Source organism: Dromaius novaehollandiae, chromosome 2 (genome assembly GCF_036370855.1).
Source record: "Dromaius novaehollandiae isolate bDroNov1 chromosome 2, bDroNov1.hap1, whole genome shotgun sequence".
Taxonomy (NCBI): domain Eukaryota; kingdom Metazoa; phylum Chordata; class Aves; order Casuariiformes; family Dromaiidae; genus Dromaius; species Dromaius novaehollandiae.
This window is the reverse complement of record NC_088099.1, coordinates 9,679,574-9,697,186: the sequence shown is the minus strand read 5'-3', so window position 1 is coordinate 9,697,186 and position 17,613 is coordinate 9,679,574. Positions and strand designations below refer to the sequence as shown.

At 41.7% G+C, this 17,613-nt stretch overlaps 1 protein-coding gene and 1 long non-coding RNA gene across 5 annotated transcripts; one reads left to right on the top strand and one right to left on the bottom strand.

Moving 5' to 3' along the window:
• Positions 1-648: 648 nt before the first annotated feature.
• Positions 649-11,237, bottom strand: INSIG1 (insulin induced gene 1). Of its 4 annotated transcripts, none has more exons than XM_064505744.1 (6): positions 11,100-11,237; positions 9,995-10,404; positions 7,945-8,069; positions 7,116-7,282; positions 6,532-6,631; positions 649-2,977 (listed from the first exon to the last, which is right to left on the bottom strand). In XM_064505744.1, the coding sequence occupies exons 2-6, from the start codon at positions 10,386-10,388 to the stop codon at positions 2,948-2,950; spliced, it is 816 nt and encodes a 271-aa protein (XP_064361814.1). In that variant the 5' UTR covers positions 10,389-10,404; positions 11,100-11,237; the 3' UTR covers positions 649-2,947. The 4 variants fall into 4 exon arrangements, with proteins under 4 accessions (XP_064361814.1, XP_025952892.1, XP_025952897.1 ...); XM_026097107.2 differs by having other exon boundaries at positions 11,045-11,230; XM_026097112.2 differs by lacking the exon at positions 11,100-11,237 and adding an exon at positions 10,857-11,038.
• Positions 11,238-11,465: 228 nt separating this feature from the next.
• LOC112981463 (uncharacterized) lies at positions 11,466-12,993 on the top strand. Its single transcript, XR_003258720.2, has 2 exons — positions 11,466-12,383; positions 12,851-12,993. It is a non-coding gene; the product is annotated as an uncharacterized LOC112981463 (long non-coding RNA).
• Positions 12,994-17,613: the final 4,620 nt, after the last annotated feature.

Genomic DNA, 17,613 nt, shown 5'->3' with positions numbered 1-17,613 from the left:
CAGCTAACACAGTTAAGAAGCTCCCAATGAAGGCTACTTGAACTAAACCATCAGACTGCACTAAAATGGATGAAGGTTGGTCAAAAAGCCATTCCATTGTTTCCACTACAAATGTGGCAGCCTCTAGGAGAAGTCTGAAGTAAATAGCTTTGTGGCTAAATTTGCAAGACACTATCTTTCCTAAATCAGAGGATGCAAGTCTTAGAATAGCTGATAAGGCTAAGGCTAAGCAATTCTTACTGTTTAAACACTTCAAGATGCTTCAGAATGTAGCATTCATTACTGCAAATAACCAAGCTGCAATAGGAAGCTGCATGTTTGTCCTGCCCCCTCCATATTTTGCTTCCAATTATGAATTTCAGCATCTTGGAAGACAACGGTAATAGCATTCTGCATACAAATTTAAGTCACATAATAGTAGCATATACTTATCCCACTCTAAGAAAAACAGTCTTACTGTTTTGCCAAAACTCTATAATCCAGGCTGGAAACCCCTCTAAAAGCTAATCTCTCCAAGTTCAGTTTAGACTATTTTTTTTTTTAAACTGCTGAGTATGCATGACTGAGTATTAGTTATGCAACCATAACAACTGTCCTTTTCAAGAAAGATTCCTGCATAATGTGAATACAGAGAATCCAAGGCAAATATTACTTGGTCTTAAAACTTTAATAGTAAAAAAAGTGTAAAACCAAACACACTGCTGAAAACTTACCAGTAAGAATGAGAATTTAAGTGTTCAAACTCAGAATAGTGCAAATTTTCTTCACTCCCCTCCCACCTCTTCCAAACTTAAATCACTTTGGTTCATATACTTACAAGTATTGGCAAAAAATGAACTTCTGACTTACATTTTTGGCTGTATTATTTGTAACACATACAGATTTAGTTTCAGTCTTTACAAATAAATCTTAAATACCTGTCAATCAAATATATGTAGAGATCACTGTTATCTTTACTTCCATCTGGCATTATAGGGCTTTGCAATTGGTTTTAAGTTGGTTACAAAACTGTTTCCCCACCAAGTAGCATACTTCTTAAAATGGCTGAGCTGATCCAGTCCTGATCTGAGGACCTAATCTCTTCAAGCAGTCCTACAAAATGTGATTATTTATGTTTTAAACATTTGAGGAAGGATCTTATACCAAGGAAATTACTCTTGATTTACACCAAATAGATTAGAATTAGGGTCTGCTTTTTAACTTAGGTTTTGTGCTAAACTTTTCCTTTTTTTATATATATATAAAAATCATATATATAGCATATAGTTATTGCATTCCCCTCAAAGAGCAAATGTAGCCAGAATACTGCCACCTTGCCTTTAGATCTTCTTTTGATGGGTCAGTCTTTAACAGATGCCTCTAACTGTATCTGAAGCCATGTAAGATTGGAAATGAAGAAAAAAATGCATAATACAAAAGGCATATCCATAAAAGTTTACAAGTACACCATAACCACAAAATTGGAGTATTTCTAAAAATTTGCGTTCAGTGAAAGATACAACAAAACTAGCTTTCCTAGTTAAATAAATTATTGCTCCATTTGATTCCATGCAGCATTGAAATGAACTCAGAACCCTTTTCTCTTTAATCTCTCATAAGAAACAATGAATATTGAAGAGAATATAAGGCTCAGATTTACTGTACATTGCACTTTAATTTTAAGACCTAATACTTGCTATTTAGGTCTATGGTGGTCTAAGCTATCAAATGAATTGTGCTCACCAGAACTAAGTATTAAGAAACACCAAATGTTTAATGTAGTGACATAAGCACTCTTCTTTTTACAAGGCAATCACAGATTGCAAGTTCTATAGGGTTGTGAAAAAACAAATAGTGATCTCTTTCAGAAGCTGAGCAGAGAAAACAACTTGTTTGCTATTACTATTGTTGACATACATTTTAAATCACATTTTAGTCCTATCTCTGTTTCCAATCAATTCAGTCAAAGCCCTGACTCAAAGAGAAGCAAGATCAGAGATACTTTTAGGAGGAAATTCCAAATCTTTTTGACTTAAACAGTTGGAGGCACATACTCAATGGCCATAAGCATCTGCAGTACTTGTTTTTTCAGAGATACCAGACATCTAATATGCCTGAAGACCTATCTCAGTAAGATCCTAAAGCATACATCTAACTTTAAGCAGGAATACTCTCATACACTTGAGTCTCTTGCTGAACTGGGGACAGAATTAGATCTTCTCAAGTCTTACTGCAAGCTTCAGAAGAAATTCAGTTTCAAGTCAGAATTTCCTGATAGTTACAGTTCACTTTAGAGTAAGATTGTCGAGTATTCACCTATCGTACTAAAGTAATTTAGAAATTCCGAACTCCAGGACTTAAAACTTTCCTCCCTCCAACCCCCTCTCCCACCAAAGACAGAGAAATGCCATGCAGCATTACAAGTAAAGGCATGATTCCTTCACAAGACTCTTAAAAGCATTAATGCAATGCCTTTAATCTATTTCGATCACTCTTATTTTTAAATAACCCTATTTTTAAAAGATTTGGATAAATACTATTCCTATTAAACCATACTTCATCATTGTTAAGCACCATCAATCTACTTCCTTTGGGCACTGGTACAAGAGCTTGTAATTAAATTTTAGTTTCAAGGTTTTAAAATATGGCAGCTGCTTCAATAACTTACATTGGAGTCTAACACTTGGAAAACTGCCACTTAGCCTGAACAGCTGTACGTAACTTGGTGTTAAATTCTTCCAGAGAACAGCCATATGCAAAATGCTTATGCAGTAAATCAGGGTAAGATTTCAAGATAAGCAGTTAATTTCACTTGGCTATTCTAAGAGTGGATTAATTTTTTTCACAAGTCATTTGTGCAGTGAGCCCATACAGAGATTATTTTTTCTAAATAATCTTCAATTTAAAACAGGAACACATCTTCTTAATGTTGTTTTCACACTGGCATCATGCCCTCTCCTCCAAAGATTTAGTCATTGTGTGGTTTCTCTGGAATACCCTACAGTTAGAAGGGGAAAAAAAGAAAAAAGTATGTTATAGTTTAGTATCATGTGACAAGTTAATAATACATTATCCAATGCTTTCAACAAATAGTGAATTAACCTCAGTAAGACTGGCAATGACCTAGCAGACTTGATTTATTGTCAAAGTTCAACTAGAGGTGCTCCATAACCAGATAAAGATTCCCCACTACGGTGCTTTGCCACTTCAGCCCAACCATTTAATAAAGGCATCTTCCAGTTACATTGCTTTTTATATGACTTTGTTATTTTTCCTCCGCATCTCAGCTGCTTTCTTAGCAGGAAACACACAGTACTTACTTAATGGGCATTATTTTTTTTAATGGCCACATTTTAAGTTATGGCTTCGAGCCAAAGTTATTGTATTTTCCATCAAAGACTGGTATTGGATAGCCTTAACTCATTTCCTCCTAAGTTCCTCTTCTAGTATGAAACCCTGTAAGTGTTTGAATGCAAAAATCATTTAACCGACTTCTAAAAAAAGCTTGTAAGAAGTTATTCTCATTCTACAGACAATGAGTCAAACTACAAGACACCTCAAATATTGAATGCAGTCACATTCCTGAAGCATCAAGTAGTACCAAACTATAGATATTTCTGAGGGGATGTTCTGAATACCACCCTAGTTTGCTAGATATTGAGAATTTTGGTTACAACTCATAACAAAGTGTTGTCATCCAGCTAACTCAGCTGGTGAGCAATGACTGAGTAACTTTAGGTGTTGCAAAGAGGAGCAAGAGCCAATGACTGCAGCAGTACCTTCTCTTTCAAAAATCAAAAGGTTAAATAAAACACTGGATCCTTAAGCTGGTAGCAAAAAACAACCTGGGCTAGCAGGTTTACTTAAATGTAATACTGCACTTGGTTACTATGTACAAGCTCAGCTGAAATCCAATGATCAAAAAGCAGCAGGCATCTCGCAGACAACATGTCTCAGACAGGATGGGAACGGGATCTCAGAAGCATAACCAGACTGGAGCCATAGAAGGACACAACTGACCTTTACTGGGCTCCTTCTCCGCAGTCGTACATCTTGTTTATTAACATCAAGGCAGAGTAGGTATGAAGTGCAGTATTTCTGACATGTGTTTCACATATTTTACTGGTCACTTAGGCATTTAGGGTACGGTTGACCATTCTCTAGCACTGATTTATTTATTTACTAAGATAGACACAGCCCTGCAGCTTAGACCTCTTCAGTTAGTAAAATGTTGTTTTACTGTCAAGAACCCTACTTTCAGCATCATTACACTTCTCCCAATTTCTTTTCTAACTGCAAAAGCTAGATCGGACAAAGGGAGAAGCAAGGCAATTTTACTTCACTAGAATATTTTCCACAGGTGCTGCCTACGTGTGCCCAGAAAATATCTATTGTTTGATTTGCAACTGTTAAATGCAGCTGAACAGTTCAGTGAGTGCAGGAAAATACAGTTACAAAAATACCATTTCATTCATTTATTTTAAAGCTGCAATATTGCATCTTCCTGCCACCTTCATACTAGATGATAAAAGTGGATTGATACTGGATGATCCAGTAGTTAAAAATTGAGAGGAAAAATAAATTCTTCTAATTTCCAGAACTGAATACTTCATAATCATTACACAAGTGTTCCTGTGAAAATGTTGTGCTTCTTAAATTGTTTCCAGATTAAGTGAGAATAATGTAAAATACATGAAAAGATATTCCTAGATAACCAAAATAGAGTGCTTTTGCCTTGCCAGCCTCCCTCCTTCTTTGGAAGAGAGATGACCAAGATGTCAGGAAACTTGCAGGCAGAAGCCAGTCTGATTTTAACAACATTCAGCTGAGATGCCAGCTAAAAAAGAGAAGGCAAAGAAAAGGAAAGGGAAGAAGAAAATCATATATACCTAAATTTTAGCCCTTTCTTCTTTAAGGCTTCCTTCCTTTGCCTTCTAATACAGAAAGCACGGCATCCAGAAGTGCTGAATATATCAATATGAAATACAGAACTGGAGCATGTAACTGACCCAACAGCTTTATTATGAAACTCCACTTGTGAAAGTAGGGATTAAATTTTCCACTCAAACCAAACCAAAAAAAAATAAAAAGAAAATAACAGTAATAATAGAAGTATTTTTAACTTTTTAACAGTAACAATAAAAAGCCCAAAACTCTACTCCCCCTACTCTGTCAAACATTTAATCAGGTGGGAGGGAAGAGGGAAAACACGCAGACAGTATAAGTCACTGGAATTTGAAGTAGGAATAGTGAGCTTGTATTTTAAAGCATCTGAGGGCAAACCAAAATTGAAGAGTGTGACCCTGCTCCAGGGAAATCTGTAATTTTGTATCAAGCCAGCAATTAAGAATTCTTAGAAGAAAAACCTTACGAAATAGACCTTCTTTCCCAATGCATTTGGGTACTGTATTTCTTCTTAAAAAAAAAAAAAACTCCAAAACAAACAAAAAAAACCCTACAATCTTTTCTGCAACACGTTACGGTAATTTTGTTTAACTTTGAATCAGTACTAAAGAAAATAATCTTTAATGTTATCCACTGGTGGTCAAGCAACATGGCTTTTTTCCCCGGCTTGTCTGCAAGCCTGTCAGTCTATACAGAGTTCAGTCCTAACAGTCTGCATTAGAAGTACATTAATAATCAAACATTGGGTTAGGAAGGCAAGGCAGAAGAGACAGAAAGCCTATCCCAGGCAAGATAGTTAGACTACCTTTTTATTCACTTGCAGTTTAACATTCTCAAAAAGCAGCTTTCCTCCTTACTGCACAGCTTTGAACAGAGACTAATATTTCAAGAATTTCAGGTCTACACCCTTTTCTCAGTAAAAATTCAAGGTACCTAACCAGCCCTAGAGAAGTGAAATACTTGAAGAACGTTTACTAGGATAACAGAAATATGTAGCAAAGGAGATAGTAGTTAAATCAATACAGTATTAATTACTACTATCCATCAGTGTCAGAATGCGTCTGACAAGCAGGGCTTAAGCTGATGTGCAAGCATACAGCAAGGTTTACTGTTAAGTACACTGTAAGGAAATGATTACTTGAGAACCTAGCAAAAGAGACAATCATTTATATTATATTATCCCATATATGGAGTGGTACTTTAACTACATGCTAGCTGAACAGAAAGAGCATATTTTGTTCCAGAGTGGCAGAATTCAATGCTACATAAAGGTATTTCCATTCACCTAAGCAAGAAGGATGTCTTACTGAACGAATAATTGGAGCAAGCCCATCTGTCTCTCAGCTTCTTAGCTATATCAGATGTTAGGTCAGACTGCTGGAGAGGCAGTGACTAAGATTCTGACCAGATTTGGTATACTGATTCCAGTCTTTCCAGCAACAGTCTGGATAATTAGTGTTTGAGTATCTTCTGTACGTAACTTGAGACAACTCCCACTCCACTGGAAACATAGAAATCTTCCCAAGAGTTGACATGTAAGCATACAATCTATGAGTCATACCCTCAAAGGCATAATTTGTTCTTGGACTAACAATGACGGAAGGTATTTGGACAGTTAAAAGGAAATGCTAATTATACAATAATTACCATAGCCAGTTGGCGTCCTATGTTTCCTACAGTCACACCTCCTGAGAAAAATATACATGGAAGCCAAGAACGGATGTAAAGAAAATCCGGGGATGTATACCTAATACACAAAAGGAAATATGTTAGAGAGAAGTTATTATCACCACCTTACACGCTGCTAACAAGATGCTATAGAATTCTCTCCTCAGGCCCAAACAGAATGGTAGCACAGGAGAGGGAACGCAGAACCAAAATAAGTCAGTTATTTTAATACGTGTCTTTGTTGGATAAGAGAACTTCTGAATTTTGCTGGCTAGGAAACTACCTCTCCTGAGAGCCAGTTAATAGTACACCAAATCCCAAGTTTGGTTTGTTGAGGTATTATTTCACCATAGGTCTGAATCTGTCTCCTTGCCACCTTCCCCCAGACCTCCAGCTCTCAGTCTGATCATTTGGAACAACTGCACAATTAGCTGCCTTAGACAAACAAAACATCTTTTTATAAGAATATGCCAAATACATTGATAACTAATTTTCAGTGCATGCGCACCCACATTTGTATTAAGTCAAGAGAGTTGAAATACTATTTTTAAAGTGTAACTTACTGATAAACACCATTATATACAAGAAACTGGGTTATCAGAGTTGCTACAAAGGCTATTGTAATTCCAAGTCCGAGACCACTTCTTGAACGATCAAATGTCCACCAAAGGCCCAGTGACAAGGCTGCTAGAGTCAAGGAGAGCTGGACGTTGTTTGCAAAATCTAGTTTCTGGAAAAAGATGTTAAGGACAATCCTCTTAAATCTGCAGACAGCTTGTTGCTGAAACTGAACAAGAGAGAACCTAACTCAAAAATTATAAAGATTTTATATCTCTAAATGCAATATGCTCAGGATCTGTTTTTCAGACCTGCTGAGCAATCACTGCTCTTGCTGACTTCATCTGGAGTTTGAGTGTAAAGACAGCATCAAATCTTCTCACACTGAGTATCCAAAGGCTAATATACTACACACTAATGTATTTAACTTTTATGGATTTTTGTCCCAGGTAACCTAGTATACCTGCTGATTTAGGTTTTCACACAAAAAGAGCACTCTTACAGAACAGTTTAGTGCATCTCCCTGGTAAATATATATAGTATTTTAATCTGTATGCTGTCTGCATCTAGTAACACAAATTGTACTGTTACACCCACAGCTGTATCAGATATTATAGCATGCCTACTCCTCCCCCATCCCAGAATCTCATTAGGTGGACTGTGTTGCTCTCAAACTTCTGCAAAACTGACAACACAATACAATACTTCCTTTATGTCTCCGCCAGTAGCATCGTCCTTACCTTGGTAAATCTCCAAAACATGGATGGGAGAGAGTGTGTTGCATGACCATATACTAAGCACACTAACCAACAGTATAAATGAGTTCAAGGATACAGCACTTGCATGATTAATGCCAACGAAAACTGCTATACATCGCATTACGCTGGCCCACTCCCTCTTGAATTTGTGTGGTTCTCCAAGGTGGCTGTCAATGCAGGGATACAGCAGGCCAACAACAGCTGCAACAGAATCAGGTAAGAGTACTTGTACTTCTTGTACTAGCCATTACACAATGATCATTTCAATATTGCTAAACATTAGCTTGGCAAATAAGGTGCCAAAGCCTTCTAAGTAGTCAAGAGCCTAACATGCTACTGTAAGCCAGGTGAAGTTAGTTATCAGCAACTCCCCCTACATTCTTTTTTTCTTTAGAAAATTAAAAAAAGACTCTTTAAAGCAACATTCAGTTTGAACCTTTAAAATAGAGTTATGCTGCAAAGTTAAGGTATCCAACTTCAAGCTCTTCTCCAGAGAACATACATCATTTCACATCCTGAGTAGATGTTCGCTATATACCAATAAATAACAAGACAAAATAAAAAGCTTAATTACAGCAAGGAATGGAATATGCCTTTATTGCTGTGCAGGATAGCATGTTTTATGAACTTTATTCATTAGCTGTCAATCAGGCCATGAAGTAATGTTTACTGGACCTAAGCTTCTTGGCAGGAGTTGCTTGCTTTCTTTCTACAGGATCATAAGGTTAACCCCTTCATATCAACTGAATTTTGGTATCAAATAGAGGCAGGACAGAATTTAAGGAAGTGACTGCCAATAGTCATATTGATGCCAGCAAAAAAATTACTCATACTATTAAGCAGACAAACTTTTTCCCTAATATAGCATTTTCTCAGTCTGCAAATATGGTTGCAAGAAAAGAGGTCAGCATGATCTTGCTACTAGCACAAACACTAGATGAGTTTTTCTCTTCTAAGGCTTGCAGCTCCTCACGGGGTCACAAGGTCCAGGTTTAAGCATCACGCTGCTTTAGAAGTAGCATGTTTGCTTCCTTTTCTACCTTTTTCCCCTAAGAGGAATAATTTAAGGTGAAGAACATTACATCATTCTATGAAAGCATGTAAGTGATCTGATTATAAGCAGTTTTCATTTTTTGACACCAGTTGCCAGGATTGCTGAGCAGGATTTTTACCTTACAGTAATAGCTAAATGACAGAGCTTTAATCCCACTGTGACAGGATTACTGTAACTCTTACTAGAGCCTATTCTATGGCAATCTCTTTTCACTAAATGAGTTATCATTCACTTACGCAAGAGATTATTCGTTTTCACTCTCTTAATATGAGCAGCACGCGACAGTACTCACACTGCCACTGACATATTTAATCCCTCAACGCTTCGCCAATGTCATATGCGCGTGCAAGACGTTTGTTAAGGACAGGGTGCGGTTATTAACGCTCGTGAACCAGACAAACGCCTGCTGCTGCTTCAGTCACGCCGCACAAAGGCGCCTTCTTTCCAGCGGCCGCCTGGTGCCGGGGCTCCGCACGCACCGCGGCTGCCGGCGGCGGCGGGGCGCGGGGCCAAGCGCCGCCGCGTGCGACTTCCTTGTTTTCGGCCCGTGGCATGTTGGCCGCGCCAGCCAATGGCGAGAGCCCGCGGCGACTCACCAGTTCCGGGCGGAGCCAATCAGAGCGCGGGCAGAGGTGACGCGCGCCGCGGCAGCCGCACCGGCCCCAGGCAGCTCGGCCGGGCAAACCGCGGCCGGAGCCCCGGCTCCCGCGGGTCGGGCGGGCGGGCAGCCCCTGCGGCAGCAGGTGATGTCTACGTGCACACCGCCCACTCCCCCCGCATTACCGGACTGGGGTACTTCTGCTTCCTACCACGAAACTACAGCGCGCTTCCCAAGAGATGCACTTCGGATTGACTAATGCACTCAACCGTAGCTCAAAAAACTTCCAGCACGTAGAAAAGGTGCTTTGCTCCTGGGTAAAGTTGGAATCAATCTACACCCAAAACCCTGAATTTACATTCTACATACAAATGCAGTAAGTGCAAAGCTCCAACATACATAGGCCAAAATTCAGTGCCGCTGCCTTTCCTTTCTCCAGGAGGGTGAGGAAAAGCAGCCGCGGGAGGGACTCACCTGCAGCTGTCCCGCAGCAAGGGGGCACCCACCAGGCAGAGGGGAAGATAGTGGAAATGACTTCCTCGGGGAATAGAGTCACATTTCTCTGGATCTGCAGCAAGTTCAGCACCAACGCCATGAAAGCGCCGACAACAAAGAGGACCAGGCTCCTCTGCACGAGGTGTTGACTCAAGTTCAAGGTGCTACTGCTACTGGTATTACTGCTGACACTGGAGGTGCTGGGGCTCCGTGCACCATGACCCACCAGAGCCAGCGAGGAGCTGGAGACAGAGGAGTTCAGCATGTCGCCCACCTTGGCGGCCAGCCCAGCAGCAGTGTCCCCCAGGTGGTTTTTATGCCTTCCCCTGGCAGTGCAGGAACAGCTCCAGGTGCAGTTCTCTAACCTGGGCATTGGCTTCCCCAGGATCCTGAAACACACGCAGAGGGACAGCGTTAAGACCCAAAACAGCCCCAAACCCTCACGCCGTGCTGACAAGATAAACAACAGGCGCTTCTACACCACCAGCCACGTGGAGGCTTTAAAGGCTGCAGATAAACAGCCCGGAAGCCTGACAGGCTGGAAGGAGGCAGCAGGGAGGCGAGACGGGCACAGGAGCGCTGTGCGCTGACGCACCGGGGCTGCTGCAGCAGCAGGGGCCGCACGGGCTCGCCGGGAAGCTCCGCGGAGCACCTCGCAGCCGGGATGGCAGCCGCGCTCGCCCAGCGCCCTCTCCTGAGGGGCAGGGAAGCGGTTTCCCAACTCGGAGCCGTAAAACCACCCCCTCAGCGCTCCCCAGCCCTGCCCCTCGGGGCGCCGCGCTCCCGCCGAGCTCCCCGCGGCAGGGCCTGCCCTCCCCCGCCTCGCCTCACCTCACCTCACCTCACCTCAGGGAGCGACGCCGCGGCCGCTCCGTCGGCGGCGGGAAGCGGGCAGGGTGAACGGCCGCCGCTCCTGCCGCCTCCCTCGCCCTCCCGCCCCGCGCTCTGGCTCGCCGGCCCCGGCCCGCTCCCGGGGTAAGGTTTATAAGCCTGCGGCCCCGCGTGTCACGTTATCCGCCGCCGACCTACCCGCAGCCGGAGGCAGAGGCGGCCCCGCGTGTCACGTTATCCGCCGCCGACCTACCCGCAGCCGGAGGCAGAGACGGCCCCGCTGCTCCGCCGCCCCCTCCCCGCGGCCGGGCGGGGCGGCGGGGGGCGGCCGGGGGGCAGGGCGCGAGCGCCGAGCGCGGGAGCCGCCGCGCCAGCCCGGGCACCGGCGCCCGGTCGGGTGAGGCGCGGCCGCCAATCAGAGCCAGGCGGCTGATATGACGTCAGGGACACACCACCCTCCCTCCTCTCGCTCTCCTTGCCCCCTCCCCCTCCAGCTGGCGGCGCGGCCAATGGCGGGCGGGGCGGCGGCCGCGAAGGGAGCGCGCGCGCGTGGCGCGTGGCGCGCGCCGCTTCGGGGCGGGGGGGGGGCAGGCGGGCGGGCGCGCGCCTCCCCCTCAACGGCCGCCGCCAGCGGAACGCGCCGGCCGTTTGTAACGGCCCGCCGGCGGGGGCGCCCTGAGCAGGAGGGTCACCTCCCCGCCTGCCCCAGCCCGTGCGGCTGGAGCTGGGGGGCGGCCTCTGCAGCCGGGCCCTCAGGGGCTTGCCAGGGTGGGTTGTCCCCTTAGGTGCTGGCTTTTGGTCAAGGGGAAAGTTAAACACAACTGCCCGGGCTTCTCCAGAAGTTCAGGCGGTCAGTGTTCCTCACCCGCTCGATTGTAAAGTCACCGTGTCAGAGGATCATGCCAAACCCAGATACTGCAAAAGAGGCCAGCTGGAGAGGGTCCACTGGGTCTTGAACTCCTGACTTTTACCCCGCACGCTGATAACCTGAGCAGTTTACATCACTAGTGAAATCTGGGTCATGATGCGTCCAGCCTCGTAGCGTTGTTAAAATAGATAAGAGTTTGCCCACTGAATTCTACAGGGCTCTGGAAATGGTGGGTCTGGTAGAGACGGCAGAATGTGTGTGCTATGTATATATTAGACTTTAGCATCGAAAGTTGTCTAGGTAGTGGGACTCAGCTGTTGGTTTTGTTTTTAAAATACTGGTTCTCCAGGACCCATCAGAAACTAGTGTTTTGATGCAGTAAGAATATCTGGATTTGTTGTTTATTTAGATGGCTGGAGCCAGCTTGTTTTTTCTTTTCTTTTTTTTTCCCCCACAGGTGATACACTCTGTTTATAGTGTGAAAGAATGCAAGACCCAATGGTTTCCCAAGCCATAACACTGGGGATTTAAGCATCTTCACTCACTTGCCTTCCTTGACCATGAGGGGTAGCATGATGATCCAAGCTGAACTTTGTTGGATTTCATTGATGCATTAAATGTAACAAATGTCAATAAAACATAAGGAAAGAGGCAGGTCCGCTGTATATGGTGAGGAGTAAAATTAATCTAGGATAAGGTTATCCAGTCTTGTCTTTTGATCAATTCCAGCCAGTGTGTAAAGAGTTGGGATAGCTGAACCCACAGAGCAGTGTGCCCTTGGGCTGAATATTTGTCATCTTTATGATGGAGGAATAGTTAGTGCTGTTGCTTGAAGTGACAGAGGAGTTGAATATTTTGCTCAAAATAAAGAGCTTGGGAGTAGCTTGGGAACAGCCCAGTTCTGCCTTGCAAGCCTTACCGCTGGAGTGCCGTAAGCATGTTCCGTGTGTGTGGGGTGATAAAGGAGGAGCTCCTATTGGTGTCTTATCTCCATGGTGTGATCAGGTGTTAAAAAAGCTTTTACAGTACAGGTTTATTTTTTTTCCTCTAACTTCAAGTAAAATAAAACATCATTAGTAGAAACTTTCAGTCTGTTCTTTCAGAAATCTCCTTCATTTTCCTTTATTTTTTTCTAGAACAATTATAATGTTGCTCAAGAGGTTGACTGAAGAATTACCTTATGGATAACCACTGCCGGTTTGGTTTTGTCTCAGTGGAATGGAACACACCAGAATTCTAGCTCTGTATCTGGACAATAAAATGCGGTTGTGCCAATTAATACAGAGTTTCTGTTTTTCATTTTGAAGGAATACACCTTTTCCTTCTTCCTGCTTCACTAAGCATTCTTATGTCAATGCAGATAGTTTCATTTCTTAGTCCCATGAGCTACTCACATTGCAATGCAGCATTGCACTTTACATTACACCATTCATTTCCTTTCTGCCTTTTTTTCTGACCCAGTGGACCTGCACTGGGTCTGTTTAAGTTAACCATTTTCAGGGAAAACAGTCTTAATATATTGTCAGCATTTTATGAGTTCCTCTGCAGACACATTTGATTTGTTCCAGGAAATCACATGCCGACATAACACTTCTCTTCATGGCAACTGTGTACAAGGTTTGAATTGACACAGGCAATTTATCTGTGTCCCTGGACTGCTAAGCAATACCTTAGGCAACTCTAAATAAGGGCTCGAACTCATTCCCTGGGAAATTTTCCTTCATGTTGAATCACTTTAAGATTTATCAACAGGACTGCAGATCTGAGATAAAATGACCCATCTTCGTAAGAAATGTCTTTGGAGTTCACTTCTGGAAAACAAATATAATTCATCCTTCCTTGTGCTACATCTTTACTTTATTTGAAAAGATATATTTCTATATTAAAATTTTTTTCCTGGTGTCTTATTCTCTGTCTGGGCAGAGTTCACATTCCCTTGTGCTGTGTCTGGTAGTTTTCTTTCATGAAATGGCTTCTTAAGCATTTTTTATCATGTGTCTTCTTTTCCTTTTGGGTATGTTTCCTTTGCTTATTCTTGCAGCATCTTTTTATTACTTATTAGACTTTTTTTCTCATATTTGTAATAGCATGTGGTAGTGCTGTGCTTTCTTCCAGGCTTATTTCAGACAGCAAAGACCAACTTCTGAGATAGTATAACTTGCTGTAGCATCACTAAAACCACTGGAAGCAGTATGAATCTGTACTAGTTGAGAAATTGGCCCTAACGTATTTTTTTGAAGCTTAATGCTTAACGTAAAGGTTAAATGCCTCTTTATGGTTTTGTTGCTTTAAAAGTCATAATGCTTTGCATTTCTGTGTAGAATCCTAAAAAGGGCTAGGCCTCTGTATGCTTTGATTAATGCATGAAATTTTATACCTTACAGTTATTTCTGGAAAGAAGTGCTCATGTGTCTTTGTAAGATTAACGACAGTTATTTTTGTCCCATTCAATAGCAAAGACAGCAGATTTCTGTAAGTTCTCGGCATCGCTGCTCGTTACATAAATAAATTATTTCACCTATTCTTTCATGCTTTCTGTACTAATCTGTGACATTTTGAAATCTGACAACATTGTTGTCTCGCACAGACTATTTCATGGGTCTCTTACACAGGGAACTAGGCGGGATATTTAGACATTTTATTTTTCTCCCTGTTTACACTGGATCAGAAAAATGAGTTAGTTGCTGATACAATCTCAGAAGACAGTAATGGAGAATCAAAGAAATAATCAGTTTTCTCTGCTGCTGAACAAGACCAGTATTATCCCTAAAGCCATTTTCCCTCTGCTTCAGTGGAGACTTTCTGGAATTTTATTCACTTTTAAGACTTTTCTGCTATTGATACAAAGAAATGGAGCTGTGCTGGTCATCAGCTAAACCTTAATCTGCTTCTCCATAAATGGATTTAGTGGCATACATTGTTCGATACCTGATGCCAACTTATGTACAATAGTTCTAAAAATCTTTTGACAACAGTAGCAGTTTGTCAGACTAAATGCTTAGCTTTGTCAGCTATCTTCAGTATAGTTGTGTGAATTCTCAGGAATCTTTAGTTAAGTCTGTAGATTGCATGATGTTTTCTTGGAAATCGGAGTACCTCAGTAATAAATGATGTATGCAGAACTCTGTAGCACAGTTTTGTGAAATTGCCTAAATCCCAGCGCAGGATCTCATTAAAAGCTAAAGGGAGGAGAAGAAAAGGGAGTGATTACATGGTACAATAAGCAGTATGCAAAATGTACAGAATCTTAACAAGACAAACTCTAGCCAGAACACTTCAGGCATGTAAAACAGAGTGGTAAAACAAAATGTGTCAGTAGTTAGTATGTAATAATGTGAGTCATCCACACTGAGCAGAACTTAAATACTCTGCTGCTTTTGTATAATCTGAGGGTGAGAAGCTAAAGCTGGAGTCTTAACATGGAAATTAACCCCCAAAATATCCTAACAAAGCTATTTCTTTGTATAGTAAATAATATCGTAGTGGGCAGATGGCAAATGTTAATCGAAGCTCTTTTGTTTAGTTTCCAGACATTTCTCTAGCTGCTTTTTTACCAGAACAAAATAGAAAGGACAATTATATGTAGGCTGCAGTCTTCCAGTATCTAAATTCATGTAACAACTGTCGTGTAATTAGCTAATCAACATCCCACATACAGCTGTGGCTACTGACTCACTGTCAATGAACCTCTGTTTTGACACAAAGACGGTGCCTGTGGCTCAGGCTCAACTTTATTCATCACAGTCATTCTCGATATTTATGAAGCAGTGAGTTCATTGGGTTTGGATTTGATATTCAAGATGGTGATTTGAGCAAACCTCATTACGAAAAATTACTATTTGCTGGGTATGTTATTGTTGAAAAAAATATGTCTTTGATGATATCAGTGGTTTTATGAGGCAGTATGAGTAGTGTTATTCGGCGATGCAAGCTGTTCTATCCTGGTGTAAAAATTGTTGTAATTCTTCTTACTATATTTACATTTATAGATTCATATATGGCACCTCCATATCTTTAAAGATACTTGTTAGAAGCAGTGTTTCTATATTTCTTTTACATTAACTTTGATGTAAAAAGCAGGGAAGTATAAGGAGTGGATTTCTTTGAAAGTAATATTAGCTATAAATGAGTAGCTGATCAGTCATCATATGAAGGCAAAGCCAGTTTTTATAACAGTAGTCTAAGCCATGGTAGTCTAAAGCATGGGGGAGATATAAACAACAGATGCACACAGGTAAAAACAGAAGGAACGTTATGTTTTATATACATTTATTTCTTGAAAAACATTATTTGCATGGAGAAGAAAACAGAAAACTACATTCCTATCACTGAACCTTATACAATACCAAGTTTTGTAAAAGGGCTCCTCTGAGATGTATGTCCAAACGCATTGGTAGTTGTTTTTGAGCTCAAAGGTTTTTCATTAGTTCTGTGGCTTGGGACTTGGTCGTTCTCTTACAGAATCAAAGGAAATTTTTGTAGAGGGCTGCAAGGTAAACTCTGTTCCACTTTCACACAGTGTTCTTGGCATGGTGCACAATTCCAGCACTTTCTGTCCTCTCATGACAGAACCTTCCCACTTTGTGTCATACCTACGTAAGCAAGATGTTTCTGGAATTCATAAGGTGGCTTGTGGGGTTAGCCATGAGGCCACCACGGATGAAAACTCCCCCAGCGCATGCTTAAAGCTTTTGATTTCATCATAGCTGAGGAAACATGCAGTAATGATCTCCCGTGTGCCAGGAACTATTCAGCTTAGACCAAGTAGTTGCATAAGAGAGGAAGGGACCTTACAGCATCCTCACTTTCCAACCTGTCCTCACTGTGTGAGGAACAGGCCTGTACCAGTCAAGGAGAGCTAGCTGCAGTCTCAATGTCCGATTAGTTAGCTATAATCTAAATTAGATGAGCTCTTCCTTGCTCTGCCCCTTCCCTGTCCTTTTGTAGCAGTAGCTATAAATAGAGCTGTGGCTGCCAAGAGGCTCAATATCTCTGGCTTTTATCTTTATATCCCTTAAACTTTGGAGCACTATGGCCAAGTGCTTTAGAGCTGTTGCTGTCATAGGGAAAACACTTTCTTCTAGAGGTTTTCATATAGAATGGTTCTGCCTAATTCATACTGCTTTTTTAAAAAAAGTACTTTAAGACATCTACAGTTTGTCATACAGGACTGCATTTTGACAGCTCGAAAGAGGTGGGAGGAGGTGCCTGAGTACTACAGGTGCCTCATCCAGACTGCCATTGCAAGGGTGTAAATATGTAGAGTTCATCTCACCTTTAAATACAAGGGATTAATTTTGATATTTTTTCTCCTGTCATACTATAGAATTATATATTCAGAGAAAAATCTTGGTTTTGAACAGGGCACTGGAAGAAGTTTTCCAGTGTAAAGCTTACAATGCAATCAGGAAGGTCAGCACAGAGAAGAAACATCGGCAGAGAGAGAACTTGCCTATGCATTAATGCTTGTTGCAGCATGAAAATGTGGCTCCCATTTTGCATCATAAGTAGTACTATAAAAATTGCCACTTTTCTGTCAGAAGCTCAAAATTGCCATTTCAGTGATTGCAGCAGTGCTATTAAATGCAATTCACTGTACCTAGGTAGCAAGAATTGTTGTTCAGGTGTATTTTCAAATTGCCGAGCTGAACTTAAAAAAGTATGGCGTGTGGGAAGCCTACAACCTTGCCCAGAGCAATAGCTGAGAAACTGTCTATCTAGGATATACTGAAAAATACATTTACTTAAAGCCAAATCCTTCGTTTTTACTCATACAAGGACCCACTTTACTTGTAATAATGAGATCAGGTACTTGCCTGTAAACTCGAAGGATGTAATTATAAACTGTATTGTGCTAGTTGCATGCTGATGTAACTCTTGCTATCATTGTAATGGAGGA